Below are 26,744 nucleotides of genomic sequence, written 5' to 3' on the forward strand. Positions count from 1 at the left end.
AAAGGTCATGTCCATTTTAATGGACAATATGACTGATAGGGTTAATTAAGAAAGTCAGTCCTTTTGAACCACTTCCACCCTTCATCTCAACTGTCCCAAAGGAGGGCAAGGGAAAACATGTAGACGAGGAGAGATGGTGGGAGAAGGTTGGTTGTTTGTAGTATGAAACCAGAGTTAGCTAAGGCAGGGTTGAGGGTATTGTTAGGGTTGCTGGGTAGAGGAACATGGGAGTAAGGGGGGAGAACCCTGTGGGCTGGTGCTTAAAAAGACTAAATCAGAAGGGGTGAGGGTGATATACTCCTAGAAATGAGAGGGGTAGATGGTAGTTGGTGAAGAAAGCTGTGTTTCTGGTTATTTGCTTGGGAAACTGGATTATATCTTAATGAAGAGAGATATATCTTCCTCTCTGTATTCATTGCAGACCTGTGCATTTTTGCCTTGTGATGCCCAATTTTCAAAGCCTTAAGCGTATCTATGTAATTCAGCACCTTCGCAAGATTTGTGCAACACCCCTGGGAAAAAATCACTGCAACATTTGTTTTCAAATAGATGATTTGTGAAATTCCAGTTTGGGTCCTGTTTCTAGAAGCTTTATGTTCTTGTTTCATGATAGACATTGCATGTCCCCCCTGGCCATGTACATTGTGCCACAACCAGGGGTCCAGCTAGGAATTTCGGCTGGTGCAATTAATACCGGGGTGTGTGGGCGTATGGAATACCCACCAGGATAAGCGGTAGGTGCGAGATTAATAAATTGCAGAATTTTTAGATAAATGGTTCAAAATTGAGAGTTTTACGGCTTTCTGAGGGCTACTACTACTATCCTTACACTATTCTATTAGTTATATCAATCCAATTAAGTAAAATGGATCAAACTTAAAAATTTCTCAGCGCTGAGCTTATCCCCCAAAATATTCCCCTCGCTGCGCCACTGGCATCAACTATCCATTCCACTAGATAATAGTTAGTTGGATTGATAGTTTAACTTAAACTATTATGGTAAAAGTATCAATTCGGGCTTTTTTAATTAAGGTGAAAAGTAGCTATTTTATACACACAAAAAACATGATTAACATATTTTGTAAATAAACCTACAATGTACAAATAAGAAATATGAAAATGAGAATTGACAGCTATTTTCCAATGCAAAATGATGAGAAAATTACATCCAATACCTCATCAGTAGATACATGTCCAGTTATTTTTCCCAAGCTTCGCATAGCTTTTCGAAGATGTTCAACCATCATGACAACATCACAGTCTTCATATTTGCTTGATTCCTCATAGAGATCAATGTAAGATTCCAAAGAGAAGACGCAATTCTGAAGGTGGTGTCGATGCCTACTTTGGGTGATAGCTGGATTCTCTCTGCTTGGATTAGCACACCTAAAAAGTGGAACAATGATTAGTACTAACTAGTTGTTGATGAGTTAATTTTTCTTATAATTCAGTTGTTCATAAACACATTTGCATGATAAACACTCCATAAGTACAGTCATAGAGTCCATTAGCATCTCAAAACTATGGTCTCATTTAGTATTGGGAAAAACATCCATTCTTGAGTCTCAACTATATGCTTTCATCTCATTACATACTATGTATCAAAGTTTAAATCCTTGTATTGTCATAACCAGATCAGGGAAGTAATAGAGATCTGATTATTGGTTAATATCAATGCAGATTTTTGCCACAATATGATCAGTATGATCAGAGATCCAATTAGTGTGAGTGCGGATAAGAGGGGTTCCACTGAACACTTAAACATACAAACTGGATATTGAACTGGGTATGGAACTGATGCTGGAATGAATATCCTAAGTCAACCGATCTTTGCATGGTAAAATAATAGGAGCATTTCATAATAAACTCACAAGATAGACAGCTGGCTCTGCAATCTTGACAAGAATTCTGTCACTCCATCACTTGTTTTACAAGATAGAAAGCAAGCTTGAGTATATTCCTTGATCATCCTCTCCAAATGAGAAGCATCTTCTACTAAGTCCTTCTTATTCAATATCAGCACACAGTTCTCTTTGAGAAACATCCTGTCACTAGAATTCCATGGACAGGATATTCCTCTTTCCTGAGAACTTTCTGCATTAACTTGAATATCGCAACTTTTCTCCATCAAAATATCAGAAAGTAGCAGTCTTTCAACGTATGACCTGAGATATTCATTGTATGTACAGTTTTCTGTTAAAATGCTTCTCCTGAAATTTTCTGCATCATCAACCAGTAAATAAAGGTCTGCATTTGCTATACACTCCCTTGCTCTTTTTACTCCTTCCTGTTCTATGCTATCTTGAGTATTCACCCTCAAACCAGCAGTATCTGAAACAATAACTGGAAACCCAAGGATGTTCAACGGTCGCTCAATGATATCCCTAGTAGTTCCTGGGATAGGACTGACAATGGCTGCTTGCTTCTGGCCTGAAAATTAAAAGTCTTTGATAATATCTCATCATGACAAAGTTCAAAATATATCTTTTAGCGCATACAAGTATTTTTCATTATAGACCTTTTTCAGAGCTAAATTTTCAAGGTGGATCTACCACTACCTACAGGACATGAACTACTTAATAGCTTTTAAAAATGTAGGAATGAGTAATCTATGCTAGATATTTCGGGTCTTTTTTAACTCCTGAATTGATATTACTTGAGTTTCTAATTCATAGAATTCCTCCTTGAACAATCACCTCAACCTTCTTAACCCTTGATACAAAGCATGAGCAGAAAATGTATGTTCTCTTGGAGCTTGTCATTATTTTCCATTGAAGAGTAGGTGTAATGGTGACAAATCCAGCTCTCTTTACTCCTGGTACTAAATCAAAGGTCAGGCCACTAGGCAACAGATGAGTGGAATTTTGAATCGCTAAGAAAAATTTTAATGGACACAAAAAAATGAAAATTTTTTTTTCCTGTTTTACAGACTGAAGTGATGCATTCTGGTAGGAAAATGAGTAGCTACAAATAAGGGAAAATTCAAGTAAGCAGAAACTTAAAAATGTACCTTGAGTAGTCAATTGCTGGAAAGCAGAATGCATGCAATCCATAAAAAGTAAGGGAATACCAGCTTTGAGTATCTGAGGAGGGTAACTAATTATTCAACTCTGAAAGGAAAGAGTCAGGGTTAAATACAAGCAGGGGCCTACGGAGCAAATAGGAAACTGAGTTCAATAGAGAAAAATGTTTGTCTCAGATCTGCAATAACACAATAACAACTAAATGCCCTACAGCTAAAGATTTTAAAACCACAATAAAAACGTGCGACCAAGTTCACCAAAAGGTTGTGACAAAGATTCATGAAAATCTCAGTAGCAAATTACAAATAAATAGTGGGTGTCTGTATGTAAATGTGATGAGAAAATGACCAAATAGTCACAAAATGACAGTGAAATTCACGCTATAGCAATTTCTCAGCTGTGAACTACAATATTCTACTTTAGATTCCAAGCATACTAAAAGCCTCTTTGATAATTACTGTCACTTAAATATTTCATAATCTTGATAAAATAATTATGCAAACCATAAAAGATATAAAATAAACATGCTTCGGACAGAAATTTTGATGTCAAGAAACGCCACCCTGTTGCTTACACAATAAATTCAGAAGGCTGCTTTTCCCAACATTCGGTTCACCAATGATGACAGCTCTGACACCATTCCTCAATCTTTCACCACGCCTTCCATCAGCTAAATGACTCTAATAGAAATTTAAATGTTATAAACCTTTAAAAGAATAAATACCTAGTAGCAATCACACACATTCTTACCATATATAAAATCAAGCAATATCTTATAAGCTATGTAAGACTTCCACATTCGATTCAATCTTGGTTGATATTTATCATAAATTTTCTCACGAGCAGCTTTAAGACTAGAGAAATCAGCAGAAAGAAAGAATACTTCAATGTTTTTGGAGTAAAGTCTACAATTTCTCCATGTAGATGAAATGGGTGCAACAGATAGGCTCATGGAATTTAAGCTCACCAACACAAGTTAAAATTTTTAATTCAATAACATGTATTAAAGACTAATTAAAGGTTAATTGGAAATGAAATTCAAGTTATATTCCAAACTCATTAACATTTTCACTATAATTGATGACAAAGACATCTTTTCAGAAAAGATAAGGACCACAAATGGTGTCTTGTGATAAACATTCTGTTTACATTATTATTTACAAAGAAAGGTATCTCTTGACACACTCATATTCAGAGCTTGGTTAACTTAGAATAAATCCATACGGGGAAAAAAAAGTTCTGAGAAGAAATTAAGATCCCTTACAGTAAATAGCCCTAAAGACTCAATCACAGCGAACAGTCTTTGGCAAACCACCAACTAGCGGATGTTTTTACCCGAATATGAAACTTGTTTTATTGATCATATTAATAAAAAAATATGACATGAGGCAATGTGTGGCAGCTTAGAGGGTAAGTGTTTTGTTGGAGACAAAAGGATCCCAAGATGAATTCCCGAGTCCATTTGAACATGTCTAACAAAAATCCTAATTACTGGGTGGTGTCCAAGGGTAAGGAATCGTTCCCCTGCCCTAGATTGGAAGTATTCACATGTTTATGGCTTAGTTTGAGTCAAACTCTACCTATCTTAACCAACTTCTAGATTGAAGTAATGAGTGGAAGATTTCATCACATGCTTATAATTATGTATTGATCTAGATAAAAACATCTATACATAAACATTAAAGGTAAGCGGTTTATGCATCTAATTTTTTACCCTAAAATCCTTAAGTCCTTCAAAGAAGTGTGGTAATAATTTGGTAACAATCACTGGCGCCGACTCCATGGGGCCTGAGGGGGCCCGAGCCCCCTCAAAGATTCGTTTGGGGGGGCGGAGCCCCCTCAATAATTCAAGAAAATAATTAAGTTATATTATGCTTTGTGAAATCACAAAAATATATTGGTAATTTTTTTCCCATGTTTGACGATAGTTACCTTTTAAAATAAATTCAACAATGTGTTAAAACAAATAATTATAAGGCTAAGCAGGTTAACTGAATCAGGTGGTGTGAATCATGACAGCTTTTCGGCGCTGCGACACACTTTGAATTTAATCTCTTCCCGGGGAAAAACCTCTGATATGGGCCCCCCCAATATTTTTTATAAGTCCCTGGTAACAATTTATAATAGAATCCACAATGTGAGAAGCCACAATTTTCTCAGTATCCAGATTTCTTGTATTAAATTGCGCATTTATAAGTGGCATAGCCAGACTGATTACAGATGGATTTCTGAGAGTTCCATCATAGTCTTGATGTGTTCAAAACATAGATCATTTATAAAACTGAGATGTGAGACAAAAAATAAATTAATTACATATTAGGTAATTATTAGGCATGTATTGACAATGTTTTATAATAAAAACTTAGGTGGTCCCTTTATTGCCCAGTCAGCACAAAAGATAATTTAGATGGAAATTACTTGAGTAACTTGGAACAATTTTACCCTTAACAGCATTACCCTTTCTTTACCCATTAATTACTCACATGCAGAATTGCCAACAGTGAAGTATAAAAAATATATAGTGAGGCGTTTACTTAATTATATGTGCTCAAGAAATGTTTAAAGTACAAAAATAAAGTTCAATACATCTACAGTAAATCAGAGGTGATAATTTTCAAACTATTTTTTATTTCATTTTGAAAAGTTTCAATATCATAAATACGCTATCAAGGAAAGAATGATGTCATTAACAGAAATAAAGTATTTAAAAATTACCTGATAATTTTCTTAAATACATAAAGAAGAATAATAATTTTCTTCGGATAATTATTTTTGATAAAATAATTACATGAAAGTTGAAAGTTCAAACACATCTTGACGGTTGGCTACTTTGGATACTCAATTGTGATTTGCCAATAATGGACCGTAATGTTGGCTATGAGTGGACCATTGATTTTATAAGTAAAAAATGAAGGAGGAACATGAATGTGACTGCAAGTGCAGAAGTAACGTGCCTGGTAATTATAATTTCTATGCATTACTGGAGGATGAAGTAAACTAAGCTAAGCTACCTAATATAATGTTGAAAATCATAAAATTTAATATCGTAAAAAATTTAACCACAGAGTTGCATCACATTTAGTTTTGATGCCATGGTGAGGCAATACATTTTAATAACCTTCACAGCTGTAATTTGGTTCCCTCAACCTCTGTTAAAGTGAAGCGCTCTTTGTTTAAAGTGATTTCATTGCAAAATTCAGGAGAAAAAAATTTTGGAGAAGCACATTGTTTATTGGAATCTCATTTTGGTGAATTTGTTTCCTCATAATCATGCCCAGAGGCATTTGGTGTAGAAGATGTTGTCACCGAGTGCTCAATGGAAGAAAATTAGTTATAAGCCTAACAATGTTTCTATGTTAAAAGAAATGAAATCGGTAATTCCTCTTAAAACATAGCTTTCATGGATTTCGGTCATTTCTCTTTCAACGAGTACATGGATGTCCTCATGAATATAGGTTTTATTTTTGTAATTATTTCTCTTCCACCAAGTGGTTATTTCTGTATACAGATGATGAAATTTTATATTTAGTAACTTTTCGTCGTTCAATAAACAGTTATTCTTCAATATCAAAGTCGATTTCATTCATTATCATGTAATAATTCCTATATCACATAAAGTCAATGTACTGTAAGTTCACATTAGTACAGACAGAGGGGATGGCTTGATGTTTCTTTTCAAACTTGACAGATGGCTCTGGTGTCATATCAGGAGGTTTTAACCGGAAAAAGTTTGAATTTTACCACCAAATTACTCAAATTTTAAAACTTAAATTAACAGATAGTTCACCCATTTACACATAGGTTTGCCATCTTTTAGCATAATTTTACGCACGTAAAATAAGGGTAAAAATGTGGTAATTTATCTTTAAGTTGACTGGGTTGAGCTGCGCTTCAAAATATGACCTTAATTGAAGACAAATTTTGGCTTTGGGAGGTGTTAGGTGGGGGTTGAATCTTGAAATCTCCTTAACCCGGTAACGCCTGAATTAAAAAGTTTCTGTGATTTTTGTGGTAATCATATGTTTTAATACGAATGAAATTCTGAGTCATTCAGTGCAAATTTTATTCTACACCCTTCCCAGCATGGCTTCATAAAAGGAAAGTCAACCACAACCGCTGCCTTTCACCTCATTAATAAGATAATCTGGGGACTATCCAATAAGAAAGAGACCATTGGAATCTTTTTTGACCTGTCAAAAGCTTTCGACTCTATTGACCACACCATACTTTACTCCAAACTCAGGAAAATTGGGATCAATGGCAATGCCTTATCTTGGTTAAAGTCTTATCTCTCAGACCGTAAACAATTTGTGCAGGTAAACCTCAACCTCAATTCAAATGCTCGTTCTTTCAGATCTGATGTGGCCTCAACCAATTGTGGTGTACCACAAGGCTCTATATTAGGACCTCTTTTATTCATCATTTTCATTAATGATCTACATAATAACTTTCCAAACAATGAAGTTATATTATATGCTGATGATACATCCACACTGAACATAAGTGACAATTTCCTAGATGCTAGCAGTGCTGCCCGTCAAACCTTAACAACTATGTCCAAATGGTGCCGGTCAAACAACCTACTTCTTAATGAAAACAAAACATGCTTCGTTCATTTTCTTAATAAAACAAACCCACCAATTCAAAGCCCTCTTCTCAGAACAGACTCAAATATCACTATACTTCACTGTGACACCACTAAATTTCTCGGTTTATATCTCAATATGAACCTTGACTGGCAGCCTCACATAACCAAATTAATCAATAAAATGAATACTGGGATCTATATGATCAGGAAACTTGCCCAAACTACCTCAACTCAGATTCTAAGTCTCATCTACTTCGCCAAAATCCATTCTTTTTTAGTTTATGGAATTGTATTCTGGGGTAATAGTAGTGCTGCAATAAAGGCATTTTCAATACAAAAGAGGGCTATTAAGAGTATGCTAAGGGTCTCAATTAGGACCCCAGGAAGACCCCTATTCAAAGAACTTAAAATACTTACTCTCCCCTGTATTTATATCTTGAATTGCTGTACTTTTGTGAGAAACAATAGGCACCTGTTTATGCCCAACTCGTCAATCCATAACCACGGGACACGTAGTAAAGACAATGTCCATCTGAACAATCAGCCTTATAATGTAAGCAGAAAAGGTCCTCACCACTCAGCCTCTATGGTTTACAATAAAGTTCCAAATGCAATAAAATGTGCAGTGAGTAATAATACTTTTAAAAATAAGCTAAAAGAACTGCTACTTAAGAAATGCTATTATAGCATTGATGAGTATCTAAATGACAAATTAATATAATTATGTATGTATTTAACTGCTTATCATTTATTGTAATTTCTATGTAACTTTTGTATAAACTTTTCTTCTTTTTTGACTAAATCCTATGTTATACTTGTATAGCCAACAGGAAATTAAATATTATTATTATTATTATTATTTTATCTCTAATAGTTACCGAGATACAGCCTGGTACCATATGGTACCGCTAGGCGTTTAAGGGGTCAAAAAATCGAAATTTGAAAAACTTTTCGGAAATCACATTTTTAAGCCAAAAACGTTAAATATTTATTATTTCCCGGAAAATACATTCATTTTCATCCAAAATTACACTCAAATATCGATAATATGTATTTAATATTATTGTAAATAAAATAGAAGTTATGTATAATTGACGTAAAAATCAAGAATAACATGATTTTAGCGTTTCACTCAGTCGTTGCCGCACATGGAAATGAATAAAGCAGTCACTGCATTGCATTTCAAGCATTCTGTTCTTATTCTACTGGTTCAGTTTTCAGTAGCACACCGTCCCCGCTTGGGCTTGGAGTTTATTTGTAGGTTGTGCCCGTCGAACCTATCAGGGGCATTGGAAAGAAGATAGGCCACTGTCAGTTGAATGCAATCTTTGAAACATGAATCAATTACAAATCTATTTCTTTAGCCAAGTACCCCATTTCAGTCGCACTTCTGGTGAATTGAGCACGTCCTTGATATTTTAGGGGATCCTTGTATCCAGCTGTGATTATACTACTGGCCATCGGAACGCAAGCTGAGTTATGTTTTTTCACGATTTCTGCATCAGCATCCATGCGTTAGGCGTCATTGCATCCAGAATCCAAGTAAAAATGGGCCACAAACATTTTGTCGACCCCCACACTATCTTTCCCAATTCCCTTTTCGTAGGCTTTCACATTCCTGAGTTTTACGAAGTAGCTATCTGAGCTATTGATGCACCACACTTTCTAGCTGAACCTAATAAGCCTCCCCCGCATGAATTGCTAACAGCCATGTCATCCAAAAGAGAACATTATCGACTCATTGAAACTCAAGGACTGCTTTTCTCTGAAATATCCGCCGAATATTTCTTTTGCCATGCCCATAAAAGGGCGCATTTTCCATATCTTATATGATTTATCCATAGCGGTGTAATCACCGCAATGAATAAACCTACGAAGTTGTAGAAATCTGTTACGTCTCATTGTGTAATAAACAAGATTATTTCTGGCGTTTAGTGCTGCCTCACAATAGTGCCTTTTACTGGGAGTCGTTTTATGCCAACTTATAAAAAGAATTGCAACAAATATTTTCAGTACCTCATGTGTTATATTTGGGTCATAGCAGTTGCAGAATTGTACAGTGTACACACCTATTCGACTCTAACACTTAGTGTGCAAGGACATTTTCGTCAAAGAACAGTTCAAATATTCTAGTTGGGGATGCTTCATGAAACAGTGAGTTGGTAATCAGGATTACGAGAAATCCTTTCGTGCTTTACGATCTCTTCGTCATCAAAAACGTGTCCTTCCTCCCTATTTTTATACCTTTTGGGTGCTTTACGGCTCTGTCCAGTTTCACTACACTTTTGAAAATTCTCAGATATTTCTTGAGATAAACTCAGCTGACTGTCCACCTTTTCGAACAACAACTTCAAATTCGAGTAAAATTGGCGTCCACTCGTTATTCCATTTTCCTCAGTCAGAAGGAAGGTATTCATCCTCTCTTTGCAGCAGCACATGCTATATTATAAGCAGTATGTGTAAGTTATTTCGGTTTTACTAGCACATGAGAATGTGAAAAGTATCGGAGTGTGATTGAGATACGTTAGGCAAAAATTAGGATTACGCTGCTCTTGTCAAAGTGATGCCTGTTGCGTGGTTGGCTCTCGCCGCCAGCCGTCATTGAATTTTCCCCTTATCAACCCCCCTTATTCCCCATCATACCCCCTTCCTAATTGAGTACACGGATACTCTTCCTAATCATGTTTTTCTAAATAGGATTCAGGTATGCAATTATACCTCTCACTTCTTGAGCCCTCGTGAGGGTACGAGATTCTGAAAAAATGTGGACAATTTAGGGCCTTATGTACTTGGATGACGTCCTTATAACAAAAAATTAATTTATACACACATTTAATATGCGTTATAACATTTAAATAACGCAAAATTTATAGTATAAATGATGAAAAATAAATAATTGTAAAATAAATAACTGTTAGAAAACAAAAACAACAGAAATATTCGTATTTACGCTTTCCGCCAAAACATGGTAGTGCAAGCGCCTAGCGGTACCATATGGTACCACCAAAATGTTTTGCATCATAACATCTCAAATATTAGGCTCACATACAAAAACCATGCTTAATATGAAATGTACATGTTATAACAATCATAATTACATAAAAACATCTTCGTATTATGAGTACATAAGATGCAAGTAAAGAAAATCGAAATGCTAGCACTAAAAATTCCATTTTTTTCGCATAGCTGAAAATACTCAATTTTCAAACGGCTCTAAATACATTAATTTCAGCTTTAAAAAGGCAAACTTTTCGGGAAAATGTAAATAAAAACATTCTTATTATTTTTAAGCTCTCAAAAACCCAAATAAATTACAGTAAGTGACAAAAAAGTTACGTTTAGCATTGCGCTACCGGCTGGTACCATATGGTACCGCTAGGCGTTAACGGGTTAAGCCACTGCATTTATTATGTAATATATAAAATACTGAAACTATGAGTACTGCCCTCAAGTAAATAATAGGTACCTTAATGTTCCTTAAGAGCTTTTTGACGGCTTTAACATTTTCTTCCAAAATTCCACTTTCAAGATTTTCCTCTTCACTGAAGTCAATAAAGGCCTCAAGATGAGCAGTACACTGGAAAACAAAGGGTAAAAAGCATATTCTATTTAGCTGAAATATTCGAGATTCGCCATTATTTTTTTAATTACTACACATGGTGCATAGCATTTTATACAGCTTATACAATAGACATTTTATACAGTGGGCTGCAATGAGACATGGGCCACTTTGAGAGAGTGAGCATATTTAGCTTTGGAGTTGTGTGACAGGTGCTATTACCTTTTGAGAATAGCATAAAACTCATTGTTAACCATGCTTCCACTTTTGCATATGGCTGCGATCACTCCATTGCAGATTAATGTACTTTTATTGTTTTTACAGTGCAAAAGTTGAGATACTGCTGCATTCAGTGGGGTGATGGGTCGCCTGAAGATAAGAAAGAGATGCTGAGGCCCAATAGCAATTTTGGTGCGAGGCACTTGTCCTGAGTAATTTAATCGAACCCCTTCTACTTGGAAAAGGATGTTTGAAACAACAAGGGGCATATTTGAACTTTGAGAAGTGCGAGGTCACCCTAAAAAATGAGTTTATAGAGGTTATGTTACTATGTGAAACAATTAGTGCTTTAGATGACGCCGCAAAAAATTTGGACAGTGCCGTTCGAAGTATGAATAACACATAGAGTACTTTCGAAGCCAAGCACAAAAAAGGTAAACGTGGCATTGATTTCCTGGGTAACGATTTGTCTTAGTGTTGCAGTGTTGCCATCGAGAATGATTTAAAAGTGATTGAAGATTCAAATTTGAAGTTAGATCTAAAAATACGTGAGTTGGGTGTAGCATTAAAAGGTAAACATGCTTATGTGGACGAAGCACGAGTGGAGCTAAACTGTTACGTGGCAGCAACAACAAAAACGGTGAGAGACATAAATAGCCACCTTCAAAGAGCGTTCGAAAAATACCAGCAGAGGTGTTTCGCTGCCCTCCACCATGTCTATTATCTGTCTGCGCAAGACTGGATTCAACTGTACGCTCCTTTGTTCTTCCATAGCTCAGAAGTTCAAGACTGGTTCTGAATCATCGATGAAGTTGTTTGTGAACCACATGCTTTCCTTTAGATCGCTACTCCATTGTTCATGGTTCCCAGGTCCCTTTCCCATGATTACTTGATTCTTTTCCCATGACTTCAAAACTATGGCAATCTTCAATTTTCACTTACTAGTAATTCATGAGACGGAGAAGATTTAAGAGCATGAGATTGCTGAGATGAAGTCTCAGGTTTTTGCTCCAAAAAATCTATGACTTCTATGTATTGATGGCCATAATTATTATTTAATTCTTACACATAGTTTATCCACAGCGTTGCTGTACCGGCGTGTTGAGCAGTTTATTGTTGAGGTTATATGAACTGCGACAGTGAAGCATGCAAATAAGTTGTCAATTTAAGTAACAATTTAAGCTACATCACAAAATATAAATATATTTTGAACTAACGTACAAGTTACAACAAATTAACGGATGATGTCATCAGATGTTGGGGGAGTTTTACTATTGATCCTGATGCTAAGGAGTATGTAAACTGTGCCGCAAGCATATTAGCGTGGCTCTTCAAAATCAACAACAACCACTACTGTTTTTAGACCCAGATAGGGTAAAAATGTTGAAATTTTTAAATCAAAGCCTGGAGAAAGAACCAGAGGCTGCCTGATATATTGTGACAGATTGGTCGACCATGCATTCTTTAACAACGTGCTATTTAAACTTTTATGCGCAGCAAATAAAATCATGGAGACTATCGTAAGTTTTTTTTACAGAGCTTTCGTGCTAATTTACATCTTTCGTGAAAGTATTTTCATTCATTTCTAGTGGTTGTTTATTTAAATTTGCCATTCATTCAGATAATAAGAGTCCATCCTTGGAACCTTGTATCAAGAACTGGGAACCGATTGGGGAGAACTGGACGGGTAGAGAGAACCGAAAAAATTTTAGAACCGACTCATCCTTACTAGAAACCCATTTAAAATTCCACAATGCTTAAAAAATGTTAGTAATTCTTTTGTAGGAGTAAATTATTGAAAATCAAATTCAAAGTTTGATTGAAAAAAACACTGGTAACGCATTAAGTTGACCGTGGATTCGTGCTATGATAGGGTTAGAGGGTCTTGACCAGTTGCCATGTTAAGGGGTGGGCACTCCATCGAGTCGGGTCCCAGATCTGAGGGACAAAAATACCCAGTCTCACCCCCAAAAAAAGAGCTCTATACAGAGAGGTTTAAAATATTCTCATGCTGCTTGCAGCATGTAAAATGTTATCTTACTGCAGGCACCGGCAGGAAAGGGTTAAATCCAACATAAATTGAGACAGAATGATCATTTTGCAAGTTACATTTCCCTCCGAGTCATTATGTCTTCATGAACAAACGAAATATTTTCAATGAGTAACCAAAAAAAAAAAAAAGAGTAAGGGAAACTAAAATTTCTCTAGAAGCAGAAGTGGTGCCTCAAACTTTGTCCTAAAACTTTTGAAAGTTTGACTGTTCATATACCTATGAGCAAGTGAAAGTAGATATAAACCACTAGAATTTCAAAGCATTTTTGATTTTTCTGGTATTTTCATCCTTCTCCTAATATTATTTGGCTATCCTGATGTGTACAACGAAATTCCATGACTTTCCAGATGAGGGGCCACCCTGATTTAATTAAATTTATGGAGTTAAACAAACCTTCACCAAAGTTTCTCTCCAGTCCATGTACAGCTTACTAAGGGTGCCCTCCATTTGAAATAATGCTTGCTTTCTTTGCTCATTGGTGTCTGCTTCAATAAGATCTCCAAGACCTTCAACTTCCAGAAGATCTAATTTTCCTGAATAAAACGCTCTTTTGGTAAATTCACCTGTGAAAGATTAATTAGATTTCATTGGAACACTTAGTGTGACTGTTTACCATATTTTCAGCTCACAATGAAATTAAATATTAAAAAACTCAATTACAATGAAATCTTAGAAGATTACATCATTAAAAAATCCAAAATAAATTATATTTTAAGTAAAAAATTCTTCCACTCTATCTTATGAAGAAAATGGCATGCATGAGAAATCTTGGGTAACTAGTTTTTACTCTGGCTTGCCTTGAATCCAACTAGTTTTGAGCTTGGCTATGACCTACCTGGTAAATATATTGTGATGGATTACGTATTGCCTCATACAAAAGCAACAAGGTACAGCAATCAATTTTCAAATATTCATTAGTACATACAATGAGGCGAGGTAATATGAGGTAAATTGCATTTTCTTAAAAATATTCGGAATTTGTTCCACCTAGTTAGCACCGTAAACACATAATATGTCACGCAACCTTACACATTTACAGGGCTAGTGAACCATAACCAAATTAACATGAGTTGGATTCAAGGTGAACCAAAGTGGATATACATCATCCAAGATTGATAATTTCACCTGTTTCTTCCCAAGAACTCTACAGCTGGTTGAGCACAACAATAATAGCTAGTTTAGCACTATAATAAGAGTTATGCAACATTAAAGATAGGCTGAATGAATTCTAGTTTATTCTTTTGATTTCATTAATCAACTTCACCTGCAGTAGCTGGTTGATAGCCCTCCATTTTCCCCAGAGCTTCCAACACAGATGATATCACTGCTGTTCCTCCATGAACATGAAATTCACATGTATCCTCCCCTGTAAAACTCCTAGGCCCTGGGAATAGGATACTCATAAACTGGAAAATTCAGTAGAGATATTTTCATCAAAAGTACTAACATTAACTCATTCACTATATCTAAAATCATATCATGGATAGCACTGCTAACATCTATTTCCACAGGTAATAATATTTTGTACTGGGGAATAATTACCAATGGTTTAAAGAAATGATGACAAAATATATATTTTTTTCACAGTCAAACCTTGCTTACGAGCACCTCGCATAACAAGTGATTCGCATAACAAGCTAAACAAAATGTAACAAAGTGACTCCCTTAGCAAGCGATGTTTCACAGAACGAGTGACAAGGAGACATCATGGTGAGACTTCCCTAATGAGCGACGTTTTGTAGACTCGGCTCGGCTCTCAGCCTATGTTTAGGGCTCATTCAGCTAGCATTTCACTGTTGCTTACGAAAGTTTTATTTGGTCAAATTATTGTGTATTTTTTAGGGCAAAATTTTAATATTCTTACATGTTTATCTCCATAGAAAATGCCAGAAGAAGACGGGTGCAAGAGAAATAAACTCACCATAGAAGTCAAACCATTGAGAAGCGGGATTGAGGTGTGAGCGTGGCTTACCTAGCACACACATACAATCCGTCTACATCTATGATTTGCACTATCCTCAGAAACAAGGATAAGATTAAGGAGATTGATGCTTCAAAGGGTGTCACAAGAATTTCTACGCAAAGGCCACCTATTCTCGACGATGTTGAAAGATTGCTTCTCATATGGATCAATGAGAAGCAACTGCAGTGCCACACTATTAATGAAAACATAATTTGTGAGAAGGCAAAATTACTTTTTGCCGACCTCATTAAGAAGACACCAGGATCATCAACGGATGAAGAACATGTATTCAAGGCAAGCCTTGGGTGGTTCAAAAAGTTTAAGAGAAGAACCGGTATCCACAGTGTCATGAGGCACGGAGAAGTAGCAAGCTCAGACATTAAGGCAGGCGAGAACTTCATTGGCCTATTCAAGAACCTTGTGAATTCTGAGGGTTATCTGCCTCAGCAGGTTTTTGTGATGAGACTGGTCTCTTTGGGAAGAAGATGCCAAGGCGACCTTATATTACAGCAGAGAAGAAGGCATTGCTGGGCCACAAGCCAATGAAAGACCGTCTTATGTTGTTGTTTTGTGCGAATGCAAGTGGTGATTTGAAAATTAAACAGCTGCTCGTTCACCATTCGGACAATCCACAAGCCTTCAAGAAGTATAAAGTCCAGAAGAGCAGCCTAAATGTTATGTGGAGGTCTAACAGTAAGGCTTGGGTGACACGTTACCTTTTTATAGAATGGATCAATGAAGTGTTTGGTCCAGCTGTAAAAAAATATATATTCGAGATGAATTTGCCACTCCATCCTTTCTTGTTATGGACAATGCTCCTGCACATCCTCCAGGGCTAGAAGATGACCTCCTTGAAGAATTTAAATTCATCGAGATCCAGTTCCTGCCTCCTAACATCACTCCTTGGCTGCAGCCCATGGATCAGCAGGTCATTTCAAAATTTAAAAAGCTCTACACTAAAACTCTCTTCGAGTGCTGCTTTGAAGTAACTGAAGGAACCAATTTCACTCTCAGAGAGTTTTGGAAAGACCACTTTCACATCGTTGCCTGGCTCAAGATGATTGACAAGGCATGGGAGTAGGTCACCAAGAGAACCCTTACTTCTGCATGGAAGAGGCTTTGGCCGGACAGTGTTGTTGAACACAACTCTGAGGAGTTTGAGCAAGTGCCTGGTGAGCCGGTGGTCAACGCGATTGTGTCTCTGGCCAAGATTATGAGGCTAGAGGTAGACAGCATTGACATCGATGAGCTAGTGGAAGAGCATAGCCAGAAACTGACCACCAAAGAGCTTATGGAGCTGTATTGTGAGTCACAGGGAGAAGTTGGGGAGAGGATTTTGTCAGGGGAGGAGGAGATAACAGCCTCAGCAGAGCAACAACCTTCCAGCGAAATAAGTGAGATGCTGAAGGCATGGGAAGCTGTTGCATTGTACATTGTGAAGCATCACCCTAATAAGGCAGTAGCTATACGCGCTGAAAATTTATTTAATGATAATGCTGTGTCTCATTTTAGCAAAATTTTGAAGTGGGGGCAAAAACAAATCTCTCTAGACAACTTTCTAGTAAAAAAGGATGTATTATAAATAATAAATTACATTATTATAAATGTTTTGAGTATTTTTCGGAATGAAACACATTATCTTATTTTACATTGATTCCAATGGAAAAAATTGTTTTGCTTAACGAGTGTTTTGCACTATGAGTAAGATTCGGGAACAGATTATACTCATTAAGCGAGGCTCCACTGTAGTTGGGGTGTATTGGCCAATGCGTAAGTCATCAATTCTCATCCAACTTTTAATGGACAAACTATAACAACTTTCCCAGACTATTTCTTGTTCTCCTTGACTTGTAGGATCCCTCAATGGAACTCCTATAACCGAAAACAATCACAGGGCCAATATATGTTTTCTCTTGCCACATTACAATTCCCTTAGATTTTAGCCCCAACTATGCACCTTTATTTTGAAGAAGGAGAATAAACTTCAGAGGGTGAGGTGGTTGAGGAGAAAGATGGATCTGTGACCATTCAACAAGGGCCATTTACTTGTATGCATTGCAGCTATAATTCAGATAGCCTATTCCAGGATGACTAGGAGGAATTCCTAATTAGGCCAGAAGTCAGCACTGATACATGTGTGGATTTTATGATGGGGAGTCCCAATGGCTAATAAAATGACACCTAACAGGGAAATAATGATAAGGTAATTGCATCCTGGTCTCTGCATTAATTCTGTTTCCATGTTGACTTTAGGATATGAAAATTTCAACACAATTTATTATTGTGTATCAGCAAAATTCTAACTCATTCAGAAACTGGCATTATGATTGTCAGCTACACAACTTCTTAGCCCCTTAGCCTCTTAAGTCTGGCCCCGTCGTTTGCTTCCTTAGTATGAGCAATAACCTCCATTACAATCTGTACGTGATAATGAGCTGAGAAGCCAGGTGCATTGCTGGCAACATGGCTTCGCCATCTCGTCTAATAAGACTCTGGTTCCAACACATTTCACCTACATAAAACTGAACTTCCTCTTATTTTATTTACATGCTACTACTGCCTCTATGAGTTGAGTGTGCCGTGCCTAAATGTCCGGTCCTAGGTGGATCACGTAAAAGCACATCTTTAAGTAGTAATTTTCTTACTTCATTTCGTCGGATATCAAAGATCATACAGATTGTTCAGCTATTGACTTGAGGGTCCTGAGTTCTAATCCCGACTGAAATATTCCCTAGGAAAAGAAATACTTTACACATCCTCAAAAAAAATTCCTTGAAGTGAGATGTTTTAGGGAAAGGAACTGACTCCCCTACAGTGAATGTCTAAAATTCAACCAACTTTGGGTTACTTACTATAGATTGAGCCCTAGAGAGCCTCAACTAGTGGAATACAGTAGAATTTAGTCTTTACATACATTGGGTAAGAACTCGATCCTTATTCAAACATCCATGATCTTGGCCCTCAATGGCACACTGATTGATGCTGCTGTCCTTATTGTTGGTTCCAGAGTCCCCGCCTTCAGCATTTTAAGCTGGTGACATCCCTCACCTCGGTTTTCACTATTTTTTGCAAACATGACTCTAAAATCGAAAGGGGGTGGTTCATTTTTTCAAAATAACCTAATATACTCAAACTTTACACTGTATCATTGAGTCCAAATGTAGTACATTAGAACAGTAATAATTAGGATCAAATGTTACATCAAATCAGAATTGGTGACAGTTCGGATTTTCAACATCTGAATCATTTACGTGCATACACTTTTCTGTAGCCTTATTATTTATAGCTCACGGATGGTAGCAGTTAGGTACCTAACAACGCGATTCCACAAGATACAAGAATATTAAAAATTCTTAAACACATATTATGAAACACAACTACATAAGAGGAAATACCTGGAAACCAAATTACTAATCCGTGGTCAAGAGTATCCTTAGTATTTGGGTCTCTCAATTTTCTCAGCGTAGCCTGCCTTGGTGCTGGGAAATTTGTCATTCCAGCGATTCTGAAAAGACTCGATCGTGCCTCAGGTCCTGATATCCTAATTACTGCCACTCCGCATTTTCCATATCCTGAAATATACGTTAAGTTAACCCATGGAAGAACTTTACTTAACACCAACTTTCTTTCAACACTCACCCGATGCCAGGGCAAAAATGGTCGATTTAAATCTGACAAAATTACGGTTTACTGATCTCAAAACATTAGTTTTAAAACTGAATCCGAATAATAAACACATGACTGTACATTAGTATCCCATGAGAGGACAAAGTTATCAATTGCCAGGTGTGTATATTTTACATCTTTTTTCAAAACCAATTCCGTCCGCAAATCAGCTTTTAATTGTTCCGCCTGTTTCGCTCAGCCGCAGTAGTTTGTTTCTATAGCGCCTCGAATCACCTTTAATAACAAAAAATAAGTTTTGTAACATTTGGAGTCGGATTGCGAGCTTTTAAATTATTTACCGCTGAATTTCATCTCTTAGTCCTACATTAAGAGCGAGCTGAAATAGTTTCTCTTTGGCCTTAGTAATTGTGTAAAACAACTTTCTTCGACGTTGGAAAGTAGATCATACTTCATTTCCCTTGTGTTTATCAAAAGAGAGGTCAAGCTTGTAGTTAAATGACCAATTTCCCACCTTCTCCAGTGATATATAGAAATGAAAAACTGCCCATATCCACATTTAAGCAAGTAAATGGTAGAATAATTTTCAAGTTTTCAATGCATCAGTAGTTTAAACGAACAAGCATTCTGTAGATGTCGCTACTTGTTATAATGGAGTGTGCGCTTGTGTGATATTGCTGTAAAATCGCGAATGTTTTTTGTGTATGTTAAAATTTTCATGTCGTATCAGAGTCTAACATTCTGGAAAAGTAGGGGAATGTGTAATTTATCGTACTTCCTGGTGTAAATAGAGTATACTCGTTCAGTGCACGTTCGTTTCGCATTGATAACCCCGCATTGTGAGTGGGCTCGTGGGTGGTGTAAACATTGTAATTACCATGTGTTAAAATAAACAATCATCGCAATGGGTACGGAGATTTTGAAATCGTTCGAAATTCTTCAAGAAGAATTGGAGCGAGCGAAGGATACCCTTAAAGGAGTCGATGAAAATATCAAGCGTTTAATTGGCAGAGACCCTAATGAAGGACCTGCTAGGTAATCTTGTTTATCTATGTCTTTTTTGATGTTTTAATGATATGTAAGAATTATGGATAGGAATTTTAATCTTTTGATAATATGATGTTGTTATTAATCTCAGAATTAGATTATTTTTAATAACTAATGAGTTGAATGAATACCGCCGTAGGCCACCGGTACCCCGAGTTGGACCTAGTCCGCAGGAGGAGTTCAGGGGCCGTCCCACTGTTCGGTAGGTGACTATCATGCGAGAAATTTTATTTTTGTCCTAGATAGCAAGGGTTTTAAACATTTTTATTTTTAAACTAGGCGCTGGGCGGCCGGCGAAGAACATGGAAATGGAGAACAACCTACTCCAAAACGACCTAGGGAAGGATTTTATAATAGGTGATTAAAATTGCTGTTGCTTTCCCTCACTATATTGTTGGTATCTCTTAATTATGAAGCTAAGAGGCATATCCATGCTGTGATGAATCGAGTGAGATGATATTACAAGTAAGTAGCGTCTTACATTTTATAAATGTCTAGTACATTTCATTGAGCGTCATGAGCTGAGTAATTTCAAATTTACATTTTGTATTTATTTTTAAATTATCTTCAGGTAATAATTTTCTATGGAAATACCTATGTCGTTGGTCAGGAATTTTCATGTGTGTTGTGAAGTAGATAATCGAAGATAATGTAATTGTGACCCTCCTTCTAGGTGGAAATTGAAGTTCCACAAGAGTTGTTTTAATGTTCTGTTTCAATTTCAGTGGCTTTTTTTCTGTTAAGAATTCTAACCATTCAATCCTCAATGAGGAAAACTGTTTGCCTAGTATTCTTCATATGTTTGAAGATTAATCCATGATGCTTTCCTCAGGTTATCATATTGCTAATTCATGAACATAATGTCCATGTAAGATTCCTTTTCTCAATACAATCTTATACATTACGTACATCTTCATAATGTGCCTTTTTAAGTATGGATTAGTTTACAAGGATCTTTTTCCTAATCATCCCACCCTATCCTTCCCTAATAGAATTTTTCATCACAATCAGCATAGTAACTGCTACTCTTGTGTTCTATCAATGAATGCTACTCCTACCCCTTTCCCTGCTACCCCAGCTTCCTTGCCTTATGGTTTACTGTCACCTCTCATGTTAGCACTCCACTCATCTAGGTTTCGCAGGTTTTTCACACCCCCTTCTTGTGTGGGCGTTTTCCTGCAGTGGGTTTGTTTCCAAACGGATGACAGTCAGTATCCTTAGGTTTTTACCATGTTTGCTAACATCTTTTTACACTTGGTAAATGGTAACTTTTTTCACTTATAATTACATTTGTTGAATAAAAAATTTTGCTTTCTATAACTTAATCTTTAACCATCAACCTGTTTCAATACACATTTTCAAGACCATCGTTTTCAACACGTCTTGAAAATGATACAGTGAATCAAAATGGAATTTGCAGCCCATCAAAATTCGGCCACTGAAAATTTCGTGTCACGTTTTAAACATATTATGTACTTGATTTCCTCTAACAGGTATGTTGAGGGCCACATGGCTGCCCTACTGCAATTCCAATTCCCCGTATGAAGGAGTGCTGATAATCCTGGCCCAGCCAAGGTCGTTATAACCTTGACCATGAGTAATAACCCTTGAAAATAACCTTTTCTTCTTACTGATGTTCACACAGCTGCTTCTCTAAGGAAACTGGTCAAGATTTCTAGCTGTAATTTATGCACAGAAAGCCGTGGACCCTTCTTCTTACAGAATCTGGCTAAGGTTTGAGGCTGGAATCTTTCCTTAGCATGGGTGTTCAGTTTGTTAGGACATATCTAATGTGGCTCCTTCCTCCTTTATGGCAACTCATCCCCGCTTTCATGAAGAGTTGTAACATCCTCCTACATTTTAGGTGGTTTGTAACATGGTTTATTATTAGCTAACTTTTATGTGGAGAAAAAATGTTGTCAATATCCATGCCCAACAACAGTATCTTTTGATTTCACTCACAAAATCACTGTGGCTTGACTAAATACTATGTATGTATGTATGTATACCTTTTTCCTGTAGTCAATGAGCCAGTGAAGCAGAGTTAGATCATGAGAAATATTTGGTAATAAGCTCTTATAAAAATTTTTTTTTTTAAAACCAGCCTTTATATTTAGATTACAGGGGATGAGCAACGTTTATATATGACACAAAGCAAAAAAAACTTAGTGACCCCGAAAAACCAAAAGTGACGTATTAAAAAAGTCACTATATTTATTACTACGAATCTGCAGGCGCTCGAAGGGAAGAAAAATTTTTTGACGATTTTCGAAAAAAATCTAAGTGCCGAAAAATTTCAGTCCAGAGTCCGGACGTGGGACGACGGAATTCGGACGAAATTTTTCAAAGTCCGAAGCCGGACCCGAGACGACGGAGGGACTTTGAAAAATTTTCGAAAGCGGGGGTCTCGCCGAGTAAAGCAAGACGAATCCCCCAAGCTAGGGCTGAGTCGATGGGGAATTTTATGGTGGATAACTCTTACTGTGGTCGCAAAACACGAAAATCGACCATTTGGAACTTCTTTGATCAAAAACATGTTTTGGGGGGCTATAGGTTGACTGGGGGGTGGTTAAAGGGGGGTTGGAGAGAAAAAGTTATATTTTCATGTATTGTCATCGGAAATGAAGAAGTGTGCAAAATTTCAGCGTTTTTGCTTCACAGGAAGTGAGTCAAATTTCAGTTACAAGATTTGTACCAGACAGACAGGTTGGTGAGTTGATATAAAGACTGTAAAAAGAAACTGCAGATTAGCACCGGACGACAACCTTTGAATGGAAATAAATATTTGTACCCTGAAACATTAATGTAAAGTAATTTCTTCATGTTTTCACTATACACATCTTCATTGTTGATGTGTACTAGCTTTTAGAATTTCCCGAGTTTTTATGAAAATTTAATTCTGGAAATTTATGGATCATATTCTGGCAATTGGTGAAGGAAGTAAGTAAATCCATCTGGAAAAGGCAGGGAATTTAGAAATGAATTATGGCAGGTGGCAAAGTCAAGAATAAAGCAAGGTTAATGATAGCTTGGTCAAAAGACCGTGATATTTTTGGCTTATGCTGCTGATCATTCGGCTTTCAAGCAATAAACCCATTTTCACCATCATTCACTAGATATATGGATTTATGTTGGAAAACCATTTACCTAAAGGGTTAAAGGTGATATTTCCCAGTACCCTTATAATTGTGCATTTGCTTGTTAAGGAGTTAGATTGAGGTAAAATTCCCAAATCGAGGAAACATTCTACCTATCTTTTCGGACATATGTCCTTGTTTTGTTAGGGTGGTGGGGCGAAGTCTTTATAAGGCCCGTAGCTAACTTAATGATTTTCATTTTATTTTTGTCTCCATTCCATTCAGGCAAAATTTTCCTGATGACTCGGGGAGATTGATGGGAGATGGAGACAGTGCAGAGGAAGAGGATCCCACTGCAAGGGTAAGGCCAAGTATATTTGGAGTTGCATCACAAAATTTAACTTACCCTTTGCTGAAACTTTTTTTTAACTCTACAGCCTGCTGTCCCATCTCGAGTAATTGCCACTCCTAGAGACACCAAATCACGTCAAGAGGTGCTTGCTGCACAAAGTGCTGACAGTCAGAGTAAGGCCAGGTTAGTGAGAAACTAATGCTCCACAAATGCTTTCAGGCTAAGCATGACAAATTTATGGGCTGTCATATTTTCTCATGTCATGTTTAATGGCATCCTAGTGAAGTTCTGGTTTTCAGTTCTATGGTTGACAGTGGAACCCTGATCTATCGTTCCCGCATTGATCGTTTGCCATTCCTTGTCCCAAGTAAAGTTCCATTCAGGCAATATAATTTTTTCCCGCATCTATCGATTCCCGAAGTATCGTTTTCCCACATTGATCGTTTGAAGATCGCGGTCCCGACTTATAATTTTCCCGCATCCATTGTTTAAGGAAAATGAGACGAAATATGTACAATATGTCATTTCAGCTATTAACGACAGGTACATAGTTTGAATCTTCCCCAGGAGATGCAACTACCTTGGGGAGAAGCTCAGTGCTGTGGGATGGTAACATTAGCGCATTTCCTAAGTTCCATTATGCCCTCCATTCAGCACTCACTTTCCCCCTCTGACGCTTTCCTCTTCTCCAAAATCAAACAAAAGGTCCCAGCTTGGACAGGATTTGTATTACGAAGACCTAAGCATCGAAAGAATATATCAAGTTACACGAGAACATAAGAAACGTGATTCACGCCTCTCCCATTCTCGCCCACTGAACTTTTTTTGCCTACCTGCTGCAAAGTTCCCTGTTTCTGGAGGTCAACTGGCGCATGAATCGCTTATGAGCCCAAAAGTTGTCTAACTATGAATTACTGCAATTTCTATTATACTTTTATTAGACTGAAATGTAAGTAATGTTCGTGTAATAGAATGAGACTAAACACGACATATTTCAAATATTAGTTAAGCATTTTTAGCAAGCAAATAGTTGGAAAAATACGATGGTGATTTCTGGCAAAACTCAATATCCTCGCAGCTTAGCTTCTGGGTGGTTGATGCAGCATTTTTTTCCGAAAACAGGATATCATATTTTTATCAGTTATCAATTTATGAGCTATGCTATAAGTCTCACTTGTCAGAGTTACTGATGAAGGGATATCTTCTCAGGATATTTTGTTTCTCCGTACTAGCAATCTGAATTCATCTGGTGCTACGCTACTTAAAAATGAGTGGGTAAGTTGCCTTCTCTTTAGGACAAAAAATTTCATGCCACAATCATATGGTCATGGTTCACTCCTTGCAGTATGCTCTGCATAGGCCGTATGTGATAGAATCAGTTCCGAACCTCACCTCGTACAAGTGGTTCTGTATTTTCCAGAGTGGGTTGACTTCAAACTAGCGAATGGTTACCGTGTGGGTTTAATAAAGTAAGGTTTCATTTTTATTAGTTTTATTTTCATTCGTCTTAGGACCATGGCCTTTCTGCAGAAGCAAGTGAGAGCTTTGAAAGATGGACTGAAAATAATTGAGGATGAAGAATAGAATCCGGGCTAGAAGCGCATGAATGTTGCAAAACGCATTGGGTTGTCCACTAGCACATGACGGTAGGGTTGGGGGTTGAGCAAGGTACCTGGTGTTAACAAGAAGTGGGATGAAGCCGAGGATCTGGTGGGTGTGCTGCTGATGGTTAACGCAGCATTGTTCACGCTTTATACATTGCCTCAATTATATGAAATATGTATTTTTTAGAAAGGAACATTTCAAAATGATAGACTATTTTTGGCCTCTGTGATCCATCTCACAACCAGTCACTGTGTCGGCGAAAGCGGTTGTTTTAGGCATAACATGCACATTGCTCTCGTTAATATGTGTACTTGAAATGGTGTTTGATGGATAAGAAGTTTGCATCAGACAGAAATCCATAATAGCAGTGTAAATGCTGAGTGGAGTACAAACATTTTTTAGTTAATGTAATATTTAGCAAGAGGATATGCGTTTTTAAATCTTTCTTTTGCTTTTTGGCCTTGAATACAATGCAGACCATTTTGGCTTTGGGCACCAAATTCAAATCCTCTTCACTGTTCCGAGCCAGTTCCAAAATACCGACTTAATGCGATGGGTTCTCGATACCGGTTCCACCGGCCTAGAACCGGTAGTACCGAGAACCAGGTACTGGAACCAACCCATCTCCAGTAATAACCTATTTATTTGAATATATATATTCTAGTTTTACTGGATGGTGATCCAATCAGGTCCAGACTGCGTGTACAAATCTTGAACATTAGTACAAGTTTTACATAGCTAAAGAAATAATCTAAAAATAAGGTCAATGTATAAAAAACGTACCCATTTTACTTTGATAGCAGTTATGAAGAAGTCTGACCGATTCTCCACAGATAAGAAATTCCCTAATGCAGGTCCCCGCCACACTGAATAATGGGTTACTGCTCCCAAATCGGTAGCAAACAGCGGAGGAGTAGTCTAGCGAGCTCATAGCTCATAAGAAGACAAGGTAATCCCTTCTAAGCTTAATTTTATTTGATTTAATATACATACAATAAAATGTAAATGAAATACGTGGAAGTCTAAACTGCTAGCCAGAATATAGACTAGATAACATGAAAGACGACCAGGTATTCCTTAAACAGATATTGAAGGTATCTGTGCTACATCCGCTAAACTAAGGGGAGAAATTTGATTCGTTCTAACATAAATCCTGAACGAAAGTAGTGGATGGGAACATATTATAGCAAATGCCAGATGGCATCAGGGATGGCTCCTTAATCAACATGGTTATGACGCCAATTGCCATCAGCCATAGTCAATGTGTTAATTTGAATTGTGACATTAATTTGACCAATTTAAAGTAACTTTAGGGTTAATTTTAATTTCATCTTTCCCACAGGAATCGCCGGATGTTTGGTGCTCTTCTTGGGACCCTGCAAAAATTTCAGCAAGAAGAAACACGCATGAGAGATAAAGTAAGACTTGGCAATGTGCTCATTCAGTATGCCATCCGTAAATTTTGTATAGTTTATCGAAGTTATTGATATTTGTCTTTAATGCACTTGTATGATTTTGCTAATGCTCTAGTAATGGATTTATGGTTTTATCAGTTATCCATACTTCTGCTATACATGACTGCATTTTTTGCTTAGTTGCTGTTTACATTAATTTAGTTTGAATAATTGGAAGAC

The 26,744-nt window shown here is 37.0% G+C and overlaps 2 protein-coding genes across 4 annotated transcripts in view; one reads left to right on the plus strand and one right to left on the minus strand.

Moving 5' to 3' along the window:
- Positions 1–997: 997 nt before the first annotated feature.
- On the minus strand, positions 998–19,193 carry LOC124166583 (tRNA modification GTPase GTPBP3, mitochondrial). Of its 2 annotated transcripts, XM_046544152.1 has the most exons (8): positions 19,045–19,193; positions 18,801–18,977; positions 14,707–14,826; positions 13,836–14,005; positions 11,078–11,188; positions 3,598–3,703; positions 1,872–2,430; positions 998–1,386 (listed from the first exon to the last, which is right to left on the minus strand). In XM_046544152.1, exons 1-8 carry the CDS (start codon positions 19,142–19,144, stop codon positions 1,134–1,136), a joined length of 1,596 nt encoding a protein of 531 aa, XP_046400108.1. In that variant the 5' UTR covers positions 19,145–19,193; the 3' UTR covers positions 998–1,133. The 2 variants fall into 2 exon arrangements, with proteins under 2 accessions (XP_046400108.1, XP_046400109.1); XM_046544153.1 differs by lacking the exon at positions 19,045–19,193 and having other exon boundaries at positions 14,707–14,848; positions 18,801–18,887.
- Positions 19,194–19,294: 101 nt separating this feature from the next.
- Positions 19,295–26,744, plus strand: part of LOC124166584 (pinin) — a 30,259-nt gene continuing 22,809 nt past the window's right edge. The window contains exons 1-6 of one of the 2 annotated variants that reach the window (XM_046544154.1): positions 19,295–20,064; positions 20,216–20,278; positions 20,356–20,433; positions 23,439–23,514; positions 23,591–23,688; positions 26,453–26,528. In XM_046544154.1, the coding sequence (XP_046400110.1) occupies positions 19,934–20,064; positions 20,216–20,278; positions 20,356–20,433; positions 23,439–23,514; positions 23,591–23,688; positions 26,453–26,528 (522 nt within the window). In that variant the 5' untranslated portion in view covers positions 19,295–19,933. The other variant, XM_046544155.1, reaches the window with a different exon arrangement.

The sequence above is a fragment of the Ischnura elegans genome, chromosome 10, assembly GCF_921293095.1.
Source record: "Ischnura elegans chromosome 10, ioIscEleg1.1, whole genome shotgun sequence".
NCBI lineage: Eukaryota > Metazoa > Arthropoda > Insecta > Odonata > Coenagrionidae > Ischnura > Ischnura elegans.